We start from the raw sequence: 13204 nt of genomic DNA, 5'->3' as shown, positions 1-13204 counted from the left end.
ACTTTGTACACCAGGCTGGCCCCAAACTCAGAGATCCCCTGCCTCTGCATCCGCCATGCTGGGACATCTAGCTGTGTCTTACTCTGGTGTGTGTGTGTGTGTGTGTGTGTGTGTCTTATTCCTTAAACAAACAAAATCTTAATACTTTAACAAAAATAGCTTGATTAGAAATCCAACAAAAATTTTAAAAAGATTTGAACTAGACTTAGTGGTGTATACTACCTTTATACCCAGCACTCAGGATGTAGAGGCAAGCAGATCTCAATGAGTTCCAGGCCAAACCAGTCTAGGCAAAAAACAGAATCAGGAAACACTGATCAAAGAAACAGAAAATGAAAATAAATGAAAGGATGTCCTGTGAATCAGAATAAATCATTTTATTAGAATGTTCAGACTACCCATATGAATATATAGACATCAGAATCCTAGTGGCATTACTTAGATAAAGAACAGTCCTAAATTCATATAGAAATATAAAATAATGGCCAAGTCACTTCTGAGGAAATGCTGGACCACTGCCTCATTTGAAATACAAGCTGGGTGCAATCCCAGCTTACGAGGCTCAGGCACAAGGGTCATTTGAGCCCAAAAGTTTGAGATCAGCCTAAGCAACAGAGAACCCTCTGTCTTAAGAAAAAGCTGACGGGGGCTGGAGAGATGGCTCAGAGGTTAAGAGCACCGACTGCTCTTCCAAAGGTTATGAGTTCAATTCCCAGTAACCACATGGTGGCTCACAACCATCTCTTCTGGCCTGCAGGAAGAATGCTGTATACATAATAAATAAATAAATCTTTAAAAAAAAAAAAAAGAAAAGAAAAAGCTGACTACAGTACGGCAGGCTGGAAAGTCAGCTCAGCAGTTAAGAACACTAGCTGCTCTTCAAAAGGACCCAGAATTGATTCCCAGCACCAACATGATAGTTCACAGCCCTCTCTAACTCCAGGTCTGGGAAATGTAATGTCCTCTTTTGACCTTAGGCACCAGGCATGCACACTGGTGCACAGACATACACATAGGCAAAACACCCAAACAAATAATAAAAACTGAATATTTTAAGGAAAAAAAGTGTGGTGCTAACAAAAATAAAGGTACAGAATGGGAAGTTCAGAATCATTGTTGACCAGAGCACCAAGTGGGCATACTAATGTAAGTAGTAAACTTCCATTGCGAATAGGGCTCAAACAAATTTTAAGTCCCCAAGACTTTCCTGGATGAGTGACATTCTGGTTGGTAAGTTGAGACATGAATGCTGGGCAAGGCATCCCAGGACAGTTGAGCAAACCAATGAGAACAGGGTAAGTGCACCACAAAGACATGTCCCCAGCAAAGTCCCCTATTGGTGGAAAGTGTAACTAACCCGGCACAGATGAGAGTGGCTTTTGTGACGTCTGTGCTTAGAGGCGCTACAGCAGTCTGACTTGGGGTCACAGCCTGGCTACTGAGTCTGTTCTGCATGTGACCCACTAGTGGCTTGATTACAATAGACTTTTATTTCCTGCATTGATTTGGTGCTTGAGTTGTGCTGGATCCAAGCAGACCCCATAACGCTAAGAAAAAGCAGCTTGCGACAGGATTATCCCAGGAAATCTGAATTCCGCATACCAAAACAAGGAACTAGACCCCTATTTTACACCAGACACCAAAATCAACTCACTGCGTAAGAGACACAAATGGGAAATCTAGAAGAGAAGCCCCTGGACCACTGGCTTTGGCAGTGACTTTCAGACTATCACACAACCAGAAGGCACCATGCAAGCTTCCAAAGTCCTACACAGTTATGACAGAGCTACATCACTAGCTAGCATGACAGGATAACCCAAAGGGTGCAATGGTGGCATGCACACCTTGGCAGTAACCAACAGCTCTCTTAATTAGACTTAAGACCTGCTCAACAAGAGGAAAACCTGCCTTGTACTGGAAACCTAACTAACTGCTTAGTGTTCGGGATTATTGGAGGAGATTCTACACTAATTTACTAAGCCATCATATTCCCTAACAAAAAAAAAAAATCTATAAAGTTTCTCTTTACCCCCATAGATCAGGGTCCTTTTTACCCCTCAAGGAAACTTCTCTGCAATTGACAATTACAGAAAACCATAACCAATCAAAATGCAGAGTTGTAGAGCCCAGTCCCAAAGGATATATCTACAAAACACCTAAGGCTCAGGGAACATAGGAGAATTGTGAGGCAGACTGTAGGAAGCAGAGGACCTGGGAGTTCGCTGTGCGATTGTGTCTCCTAATAAGTAATGTCAAAAGCTATTCCCATAAAGTCTCATCAGCTTGACTGCCCGAACATGAATTGAGCAACAACAGACAAAACTGGACAAGGAAAGGCCATAAGGCCTCAACCCTACACAAACAACTAACTACAAGCAGTGGAGGAAAGCTGGGACTGGGGCTGGTCCAACCGCAATAAGCATGCTGGACACTGGATAGACAAGAACAGGGTCAATATTGGCAACCAGTTTCCCAAAGGCTTGAGCACAGCATCTGTAACCCAGCCTGCAAAAGGGAAGCCCAGAAGCAAGAGCAGCATTCCAAACAAGATCCTTGCGGGTGGGGGTGGAGGGCAACACGCAGGCCTGTGGCCAAGAGCTAGGACTTAGCCATGAAAGAACGCAGGAGCGCAGCAGGCTTCTGCGAACAGGACAGAAATGCCTAGATGAGACTGGATCCAGCCAACGGGACAGATGGCATTCATCCATCCTCTGCCCCCATCGCGCACTGCACCATTATCACTTCCTGCCAACTTTGCTGCTGTTCTGTATCTACTTCCCCCTGCCTATGATTTTCCCTTCTCACAGCACTGCCTAAGCAGGTTTGTGGGGTCTCTGTGTCAGCCTCCTAAGAGCTGGGGTTGTCCTGTTACCTCATACAAACCTTGTCACCTCCCCCTTCTCATCACCCTCTCTCCTACCTCTACTGACCCAAATCTCAACACTACTCTTGCTCTTTTCCTCCCACTTCATCCGGGCCGCTCTACTTCATAAAATGGCGTTTAAGGGATGGTTGCTTTTTATTTGGCTATTACAGTATTTTCACAGTTGGCCTACCCCTTGATAGCCATTACTGTAGACACTATTGTCAGAGGAGTACTCTGGGGAGCAGGCCAGCAACAGCAATCTAGCAGAAAAAGGTAACACCTAGCTTTTTTTTTTATTTGTTTATTTTTTGTTTTTCGAGACAGGCTTTCTCTGTGTAGCCTTGGCTATCCTAGAACTTGCTCTATAGACCAGGCTGGCCTCAAACTGCCTGCCTGTGCCTCCTGAGCGCTGGAAGTAAATGTGTGCGTCACCACACCCAGATAAGACATAATTTTAAAAAACTTTTTATTAGGCTTATTTTTATGACGGTACGTATGACTGTGCACCACCTGTGTGCCTAGTACTTGAGATCTGATGAGGGGGTCAGATCTCCTGGAACTAGAGTTACAGATGGTTGTGAGGCACATGTGGGTGCTGGGAACCAAACTCAGGTCTTCTACAAGAACAGCAAATGTTACTACAAAGCTGTCTCTCCAGTCGTATTTTTTATTTTATGTATATGGATGTTTCACCTGCATGTAAGTCTAAGCACATGCACGTGCCTGGTGCCCACAGAAGCCAGAAGATTACATCAGATCCTCAGGACTGGAATTTCAGACTGCTGGGAGCTGCATGTACGTTCTAGGATTGGAACCAAAGTCCTCTGCAAGAACACCAGTGCTGTTAACTGCTGGACCATGTCTCCAGCGCAAAGGCAATACCAAAAAAGGAAAAGATCAGCCAACTACCTAACAGCAGTGGTTCAGGTTCAGGCAAAAGCAGAGGAAACTGGAATACAAGGCAATAAAGCTATGTAAAAACTACCAAACCTACAGTAACTGCACCTAGTGAGAGCACATTAAATGAAACCTCAAAGAACTCAAATGAATAATTACAAATACATTATTAAAAAAAAAAAAAAAAGGAAGACACAAATTCCTGAATTCCGAGAAAACAGTGAGTAAAAGAAGGTCAGTATAAGCTATGAAAATGGAACCTAGTAAACAGAAACAGTGAAAAAACCCAAACAATGGAAATGAAAACGTCAACAACTGAAATAAAGAGACCTGAGGAAAGAGCAATACAAAGGACCATGCGGTGGTAACAACAATAGCAGGTCCTGAGGACAATGAGGACCGGGACATTCATTCAGTAACAAAGATACATTGATTTTTAAAATGTACCTGGGGGACTGGAGAGATGGCTCAGTGGTTAAGAGCACTGTCTGATCTTCAAGAGGTCCTAAGTTCAATTTCTGGCAACTACATGGTGGCTCACAACCATGTGTAATTCTGTAATGTGATCTAATGCCCTCTTCTGGCATGAAGGTGTATATGCAAAAGCAGCGCGTGCACGCACGCGCGCGCGCACACACACACACACACACACACACACACACACACACACACACATATATATTAAATAAATAAAATCTTTTTTTTTAAATGTGCCTGGCTGGGCAGTGTTGGCACATGTCTTCAATCCCTGCCCTACAATCCTAGCATATGGAGCCAGAGGCAGGCAGATCTCTTTGAGTTCAAGGTCAGCCTGCCCTCCAATAATAGTTCCAGAACAGCTAAAGCTACCTAGGAGAAACTCTGTCTCGAAAAAATATATATAAACTTCTCATATATGTGTGTGTGTGTATATACGTGTGTGTGCGTGTATGTATGTATGTGTGTGTACATATATATGTATGTATGTATGTATGTATGTATGTATGTATGTATGTATCTATGCCTGAAACACTCAGGATGGTGAACTATGAAAAGACCAAATCTATAAATCGTGGACATTGAGTAGTTTTCATGGCCAGGCAAGGCGGCGTGCACGCCTTTAATCTCAGCTCTCAGGAGGCAGAGGCAGGAGGATCTCTGTGAGTTAAAGGCAAGCCTGGTCTATAAAACAAGTCCAAGATAGCCAGGTCTGTCTCAAAAAACAGTTTCATGTCAAAGGCACAGAAAAACATTTTTCATAAAATTACAGCAGGAAACTACACCACATCTAAGGAAAGATGTTCATACAAGTACTAAAGGCATCAGAATACCAAACTTTCTATGTTATGGTCAAAACACTAAATATACCCAAGGGGAATATATCTACAGCTGAAGAAAAAAAAAAAAAAAAGAAGAAGAAGAAGAAGAAAAAAGAAAAGAAAAAATTCACATTATAAGGCTGGCTCATTAAATTAGCATATTTCTTAACAAAAGTTTAAAAGAGAAAAGTTAGGAATAAAGTATTTCAGTGTCTGAAAGACAATAATCTCCATCTCAGACTACTATTCCCAGTGTGCTAATATGAACGAAAATGTCCCCATAGGCTCTTGGGAACGGCATGATTTGAAAGGATAAGGATGCATGTGGCCTTGTGGAAGCAGGTGCCATCTGAGAGGAGGAAGTGTGTCGCTGGGGGTGGGCTCGGAGGTCTCAGAAGCCCAAGCCAGGCCCAGTGGCTCACTCTCTTCCTGCTGCCTTTGGATAAAAATATAGGACTCTCAACTCCTTCTCCAGCACCATGCCTGCCTGTGTGCCACTGTGCTTCCTGCCATGTCAATAATGGACTAAGCCAGCCCCAATTAAATGGTTTTCTTTATAAGAGTTGCCATGGTCATGGCATCTCCAGCAATAGAAATCCTAAGTAAGACACCCAGCAAACTGCTACTGCTGAAGAGGGGCAGGGGAGAGACCCAACTTTCCCAAGACTGCTAAGCCATGTTAACGGAAGACACTGGGAAGAATTTTTTGTATTGAGGAAAACAAAGACCCCCCAAGAGGCTATGGGAAAACTGTATGCTGCAGCTATAGTCAGTTCAAAGTGATAGGACCAGTGTGTCTTCTCAATAATTCTGAATAGTAAGGCTCCCAATTCCCCCATCAACACACAGATGAGCCGTTTGTCTCCAAGAAATGTGCCTCCACTATAGACAGATGGTACCATGGGGTGAAAGGATAGATATGGCATTCCAAACAAGCGGGACTGGAAGCGAGCCAAGTGCCACTGTTCTGATGTCTGACAGAACCAGACAGTCAAAAGGCATAGGCATAAGGCATTAAACTCTAGACTTCTATGCACCCAGCTGACATGTGCACCCACTTCATAAACAAACATTGCAAAGGGTAAAGTCAAGAATTAGGTGATACAAAGAAGGCAGAGCTGATAAAACACTTGCCACACAGGGAGCAGGACTGAAGTACGGAAGCCGAGTACTGACATCCAAGCCAGTCAGATGTGCTGCTTGCCTGTAATCCCAGCACTCTGGAGGCAGAGTCAGGATCCCCAACACACACTGGCTAGACAGATTAGTCGTTACTGGTGCTCTCTGGATTCAACAAGAGAACACACCTCAGTAAGTGAAGAGTGAGGGATTGAAAAAGACCAATATCACAGCCGGGCGTGGTGGCGCACGCCTTTAATCCCAGCACTCGGGAGGCAGAGGCAGGCGGATCGCTGTGAGTTCAAAGCCAGCCTGGTCTACAAAGTGAGTCCAGGATGGCCAAGGCTACACAGAGAAACCCTGTCTCGAAAAACCAAAAAAAAAAAAAAAAGAAAAAGACCAATATCAACTTCAGGGCCCAGCATGCATGTGTACGTATGTGAGTGCACGCTAGCACATACATACCCCTGACACACAAACCACATGGAAATAAACATTTTAAGTCAAATAAATAAAAAGTCACAAATTAACCCCAACACATAGTGGGTGACTTCACTGTCCATTCTCACCAACAGAGAGGCCATCTTGGCAAATATAAACACTTGCGCTAAATGACATCAAACATCAATGGACCTCCCAGAAACCTACAACAACAGTCCATCAACACACTTCAGAATAGACATTCTCAGAAACCTGTAGAACTGACTCTAAAACAGGCCATAATAGGTCATATAATAGCACAGGAAACCTTAACAAACATAGGGAAATTGAAATAACTTATTTTATTTTTATTTATTTATTTTTATTTATTTTTTTGTTTTTTGTTTTGTTGTTTTTTTTTTTTTTTTTTTTTTTTGGTTTTTCGAGACAGGGTTTCTCTGTGTAGCCTTGGCCATCCTGGACTCACTTTGTAGAGCAGGCTGGCCTCGAACTCACATCGATCCACCTGCCTCTGCCTCCCAAGTGCTGGGATTAAAGGCGTGCGCCACCATGCCCGGCAACTTATTTTATTTTTATCACAATGCTAAAAGCTGAAAATCAATAGCAGGGACAGACTACAGAGCATCCATACTTGTGGGAATTCAGCAACATACCACTAATAATGCACAGTCAGTGAAGAAATCAAGAAGACAACAAAAGATTGGTAAAATTAAAGCAAAAGAAGACAGAACATACTAATACCTATGAGACATAACAAAAGTCATTTCTTTTGGGGGGGCGGTTGGTTTTTCTTTTTTTTCTTTTTTCTTTTTTTTTTTTGGTTTTTTTGAGACAGGGTTTCTCTGTGTAGCCTTGGCCATCCTGGACTCACTTTGTAGACCAGGCTGGCCTCGAACTCACAGTGATCCACCTGCCTCTGCCTCCCCAGTGCTGGGATTAAAGGCGTGCGCCACCACGCCCGGCTTGCGGTTGGTTTTTCAAGACAGGGTTTCTCTGTGTAGCGCTGGTGGGCCTGGGATTCCCTCTGTAGACTAAGACGGCTTCAGACTCATAGAGATCTGCTTCCCTCTGTCTCCCAAGTGCTGGGATTAAAGGCATGTGCCACCACTGCTCAGCTAACAAAAGCATTTGTAAGAGTAAAGTTGTTGCTAAACATGCCGGTATTAAAAACAACAACAGAGGATCTCAAATAAATAGCAGTGCACCCTAAGTCTTGAAGAAATAAGAACAAACCAAACCCAAAAGCAGTGGTTGGAAAGAAGTAACTTAATAAAATAGGACAACTCAGTGACGCTGAGATGGCTCTCTGCGAGGATGAACAAGAGATGGTGTGCAGCATGCCCACAGCACTGAGCTTGGTCCCCAGCAGCGCATAAAGCAGGTATGGTGGAACACACCTGTACCCTCAGCATTTAGGAAATAGATAGGAGATGCAGAAAGGAAAGGTCACCTTCAGATATACAGCTAATTTGAGACTAGCCTGGGGTATATAGGTCCCTGTCCAAAACAAAGAAAAAATGAAGGAGGGAGGGAGCAAAGAAAGAAAGAAAGGAAAGGAAAGAGAGGAGAAAAGGGAGGAAAGAGGAGAGGGGAGAAGGGAGAGGAAAGCGGGACAGAAAGAGAGCGGAGACAGAGAGGAACAGGATCAAAACACTCTTAGCAAAAATCAAAAGCAGGGAAGCAGTTCTAGATGCAGACACAGACGAGGAGTCCCTCAGGAGCCCTCGGGCTGCTCGGAAGGAAACACCAGCAGTTAAACATGGGATCCCATGGAGTCACAGAGCTTTGCAACAGAGCACTCAAATAAAAACTTAGAGAAATTCTGTGTTAGCATTTTTAAGCGTTTGCTTGCCACCAGTGTTTAATCTTTTTGCCCAAATAGAGAAGGGAAAAATGCCCATGGCGGACATCTCTTCCTAAGCCCTTTGCTCTTTAATGCCCTCTTTAATATCTAACAGAAGCAAGGCCTGGTTCACAGCCACTGCTGTCAGTCTGCGCTGGAAGCCTAGATGTTGCCCCACTGTAAGATAAGATCTCTAAGTCTTAACTGACATGGCAAGAAGGCAGACACCTTTTAAATCCCTATGAAGTCCAACAAAATGGCTTCTTAATCTGAAGAAACAAAAGACGTATCCTTTTCCAGAGGGCAAAGCCTACACTTTAGAATAACGCTCCACTTTAAGCCCTTTACCAAGTGCTTTATTAAGGCCACCCGTGGGCATGCTGGACCACTCAAGGGTCTTGTACATCCATTTCATGACTGCTTCACTGTGATACTGACGTTGCTTTTGTGATGCTCAACACTGAGCACAAGTTCCTCCCCCGCTTGCACTTGGATGGGATTGTCCAGAACCACCGCAGCCTGCTTCCAGTGGGAGGCTTCGCCCGAGGTGTCCAGCCTGACCTCATCATCAAGGCACAAATGAAACCAAAATGGAACAGCAGTTACTCGTCCAGACCTACAAACACGGACCTGTAGAAAGTGAATTTTGAACATTTCATCGAGGAAAGTAAGTCTTCTCTTTTTAATCAATTTGAAAACAGGAACTAGAAATACATTTAACCATGCATTCAAATTTAGTAACTAGTTGTAGACTCTAATGTTTATCTAACCTATTTTTGTATGTTGTCTAGAAATTCAGATTTAAATCTTCAAAGGAAATGATAGACCGTATAAGTATAGTACCCGTCATTTAAGTTACACGCTTTGCATGAGAAGAGTGACCCCCTGTAGCTGTCCTTACCTTTACTTCTCTCCTGGAAGTGTTCAAATATGGAGTCATCAGGTCTAATCTAAGGAGCTCCACTGGCTGGCTTAAAGGGGTACACGGCAATGAAGATAAATCCAAACACACACGAATAGGCACCTGAAGAAAGAGGGGACATTCGCTTTTATTGTTTCCACAGTGACGGTTCCCTCTGTCCTCCCTCGGCTTACAATGAGCTCCTTATGACAACACTTTTTATCCTTGACTTTATGCATCAACCTAAAGCATGAAGCTTCATGGCCAGGTTTTCAGGAGGAATGAACGAGCTAACTTTGCTGTGGTCATGACCAGGTTTTCAGGAGGAATGAACGAGCTAACTTTGCTGTGGGTTCTTACCTACAGGCCTTTCTCTTGGATGATGTGCCAAACAATTCCAAACCCTTTGTACCTAGAACGTGTGAGCTAACAAGCAAACAGTCTAACAGTAAGTACTACTGTGCTTCATCAGAGGCACCAAACTCAGCTGGACACAGTGGCACACATCCTCGTTTAATATAAAATGACAGGGCTGCTTAGAAGATGCTTTCCTTCTGGGTTCAATCTTCGTGGTGAGACTGGCCACAGATAGGGCCAGCTTTCCTAGGCACTCACTCCGTCTTCCTCACTGTGCTGGCTGCTCCTGTTTACGCTGGTAACTGAGAACCCTCCATTGCCACTTCTCAATGCCTGGGACAGGAACCCTCTTACAGACAGATCTACAGATCTACTCACACCTTACAGACTGTTCCCACTTTTGTTTCTCAGCCAAACCTCCTGGCCTGGCCTGTCACCATCAATCCAGAGCTCATAACCTTTCAAGTTCTCTAAACTCAGGTCTCAAACCATTTTCTGCACACCCCCAACGTTCCATCTGCCTGTGGTTTTGTTTTGTTTTGTTGGTTTTTTTTGGTTTTGGTTTTTTTGGTTTTTTTTTTTTTTTCTTGGTTTTTTCGAGACAAGGGTTTCTCTGTGTAGCCTTGGCCATCTGGACTCACTTTGTAGACCAGGCTGGCCTCGAACTCACAGCGATCCGCCTGCCTCTGCCTCCCGAGTGCTGAGATTAAAGGCGTGTGCCACAACACCCGGCCTCTGCCTGTGGTTTTTAAATGCTGTCTATATGATACTGACTGCCCAATTCACACGCTCAGCCTAGAGCTTCCAGCCTTATCCAGCTGCTCAACGACCCCTCCTGACCCCTACACAGCACAACAAATGTTAAGTGTCCTTCCTGGTCCTCGCTTACATTCTACATGCAATCTATAAAACCCCGACTTATAAACCTGACTGTAGAGCAGGGATGCTGGAGTTGAAGGTCTTGCCCCCTTTCTGCCATGGCACAGCTGGCTGACTAAGAAGTCTGTAGTCCCTGTATAGACCCTGATTCTGAAGACGAGCAAGGAGAGGTCCTGGACTGGGACTCTTTGGACTCAGAAGATCCGGAGATGTCTGGTGAAGGGCCTTCTCCCGTTTGATCTTGCACTGGAAAGCAGAGACTGAGGACAGACGCTTTTCCAAGGAGCTGACAACAATGACTGATGTGCCCGTGAGCTCCCACCATTGTTGCTGTTGTTCCTTGATGACTTGAATCAGTCCACCAACCCCCTTCGTAGTCAGGGACTACCGGTTCCTACTCATAGCAGGCCAGTCGGTGGGGCCCGCTGCCATCTCTGTTAGAGCATTACTTTCCGCAAACTTCGCTGTTGGGCTCACAGTTTTAAGTGGTCTTCTCATTGGCTATAAAAGTGTTTGCATGGATGTGGATTCTCTCTTGGGACCTCTTTGCCTGGCTGTCTGTGTCAGTGGCTAGAGTTAACCTGATGTCCGGGTTGGCTGCCAACCTGCTGAAGGCTGACCACGCTGGCCATGCTCTTACTGCCTGTCCATAGAGAGACCCTGCTCCCATCGTGCATTTTTGGTTTATACTGGGATACCTGTTTAACATAGAGATGGCAACAATGTTCATGGTGACAGCAATTCTGGTTCAAGCCTCCTGTGAGGGAGATATTCCTGACCCAATCAAAGGTGGCATGCTGCGTACATGGGACCGTAGTCCTGTCGTTTAAGGAAGCATGACTCACTCTCCCTGGAGGGAGTGTAGCATAGGGAAGGATCTCAGGCTGCCTGTTTACTTGGCTTGCAGCACCCATGGGGGCTCACGCTTCCTTCTAGCCTGCACTGGGGTTAACTGGTACTGGGAAAGGCACTGTAGTCTGACTGCCTGGACCTGCTGCCATAGCTCCATGGAGCTCTGTATGTGTATACTCTGGCACACATGTACACACAAGTTACACAAGTATAAACATGGAGATTAGAGGTAGATAGTGGGTGTCTTCGTCAATTGCTCTTCCGCCTGTTTTTAATAGAAGGTTAATAGAGGTAGAAATTTCCTGCCATGGTGGACTGTGTTCCTCAAACTTTAAGATTCCTTTTTCAGGTATTTTGTTGTAGCAACTAGTAACTAATACATTCACCTAACTTGGGAATGCTGGTGTATGTCTCTAATTCTAGGCCTTGGAAGATGGAAACAGGAGGATCAGGAGGTCAAGGTTATCCCTGGTTACATACTGAAGCCCTCTGGGCTACATTAGAACCTATCTCAAAACAAACAAACAAACAAACAGTTCGTGTAGTAGGTGCTCAATAAACATTTGTTAAATGATTTCTTAATGAACTATATTCTTTTAACAACTTCTGCTTTTGTTTCATTGGTTCACACACTTATCGAGTAGTTTACCATTGTAAGAGAGGAGACAATACCTAAGGCAATAAGTAAAAGGACTATAAAATATAAAACTGCCAAGAAAGGTTATGGGGTCTCTTTAGATAAGTAGCCGTCAACTAAAGTGAGAGCACGGCATTAAGGGTCATCTGTAGGGTGTTACATAGAAACACAGAGGGTGGGGCTTAACCAAGACAGGATCACCCAAGAACAACGGGGGACGGAGGGTAATACCTCAATTATATGAAAATATACAGACTATAAGGCTCTAAGCTGTTAAGGAAGGAGTGGCCATGAAATAGGCAGTACAGTGAAAGGGCAGCATGGCCCGGGTAGACTCTGCTCACACTGAAGAACTGCTGGAGTCAGGACCAAGTGGGAATGAAAGAGCAAGACAGGCAGGGAATGGAGAGATGCCCAGCAGCTAAGAGTGCTCACTGCTCTGCCAGAGGCCTGGGCTCAGTTTCCAGCACCCATGCAGGGTCACAACCACCTGCAACTCTAGTTCCAGACCTCAAATTCTCTTCTAGACTCTGTGAGCAATGCACACACAAAACACACATGCATAAACTAAACTAAGTCAGTCTCTTAAAAAATCACACTAGAAGCTGGGCAGTGGTGGCGCACGCCTTTAATCCCAGCACTTGGACGCAGAGGCAGGTAGATCTCTGTGAGTCCGAGGCCAGCCTGGTCTACAAAGCGAGTCTAGGACAGTCAAGGATACACAAAGAAACCCTCTCGAAAAACAAAACAAAACAAAAAAATTACACTAGACAGACAGATGGTGGCCTTTTGGAGCCACGACAGAAGCAGCCTGAGCATCTCTATCTTGTGGTAAGTATGTTCTCTTTATTAAGTCTTCACGAGAGACATTCAGCTAACTCTAAAACCTTGGTTAGCCAACCCCCTCCAAAAGCAGTTAATCAATTTATTCCTCAGGTTGGCTCTGTCACAGAACTCCTACCAGCAGCCTCAAGAGCTTACTAATTATAGCCTTCAGGCATCATTTCAACTGCTACTCAGTATCCCGCTTTTCAGAATTCTGCTTTGGCTTGTATGGTAGTATCCCGCTTCACCCCATCTTCAGCCACACATGGCTTCCCTGGCACTCTGTCTA

At 44.5% G+C, this 13204-nt stretch overlaps 1 protein-coding gene across 1 annotated transcript in view; it reads right to left on the bottom strand.

The window, feature by feature from the left end:
• Positions 1 to 8875: 8875 nt before the first annotated feature.
• Prmt9 (protein arginine methyltransferase 9) overlaps positions 8876 to 13204 on the bottom strand; it is a 29114-nt gene continuing 24785 nt past the window's right edge. Inside the window, exons 12-13 of the mRNA XM_051169311.1 lie at positions 9366 to 9488; positions 8876 to 9094 (exon numbers count right to left, since the gene is read on the bottom strand). Coding sequence (XP_051025268.1) covers positions 8876 to 9094; positions 9366 to 9488 — 342 coding nt within the window. The remainder of the gene's footprint in view (positions 9095 to 9365; positions 9489 to 13204) is intronic.

The sequence above is a fragment of the Acomys russatus genome, chromosome 26 (genome assembly GCF_903995435.1).
Source record: "Acomys russatus chromosome 26, mAcoRus1.1, whole genome shotgun sequence".
NCBI classification, from domain to species: domain Eukaryota; kingdom Metazoa; phylum Chordata; class Mammalia; order Rodentia; family Muridae; genus Acomys; species Acomys russatus.
This window is presented reverse-complemented; position numbering and strand designations above follow the sequence as displayed.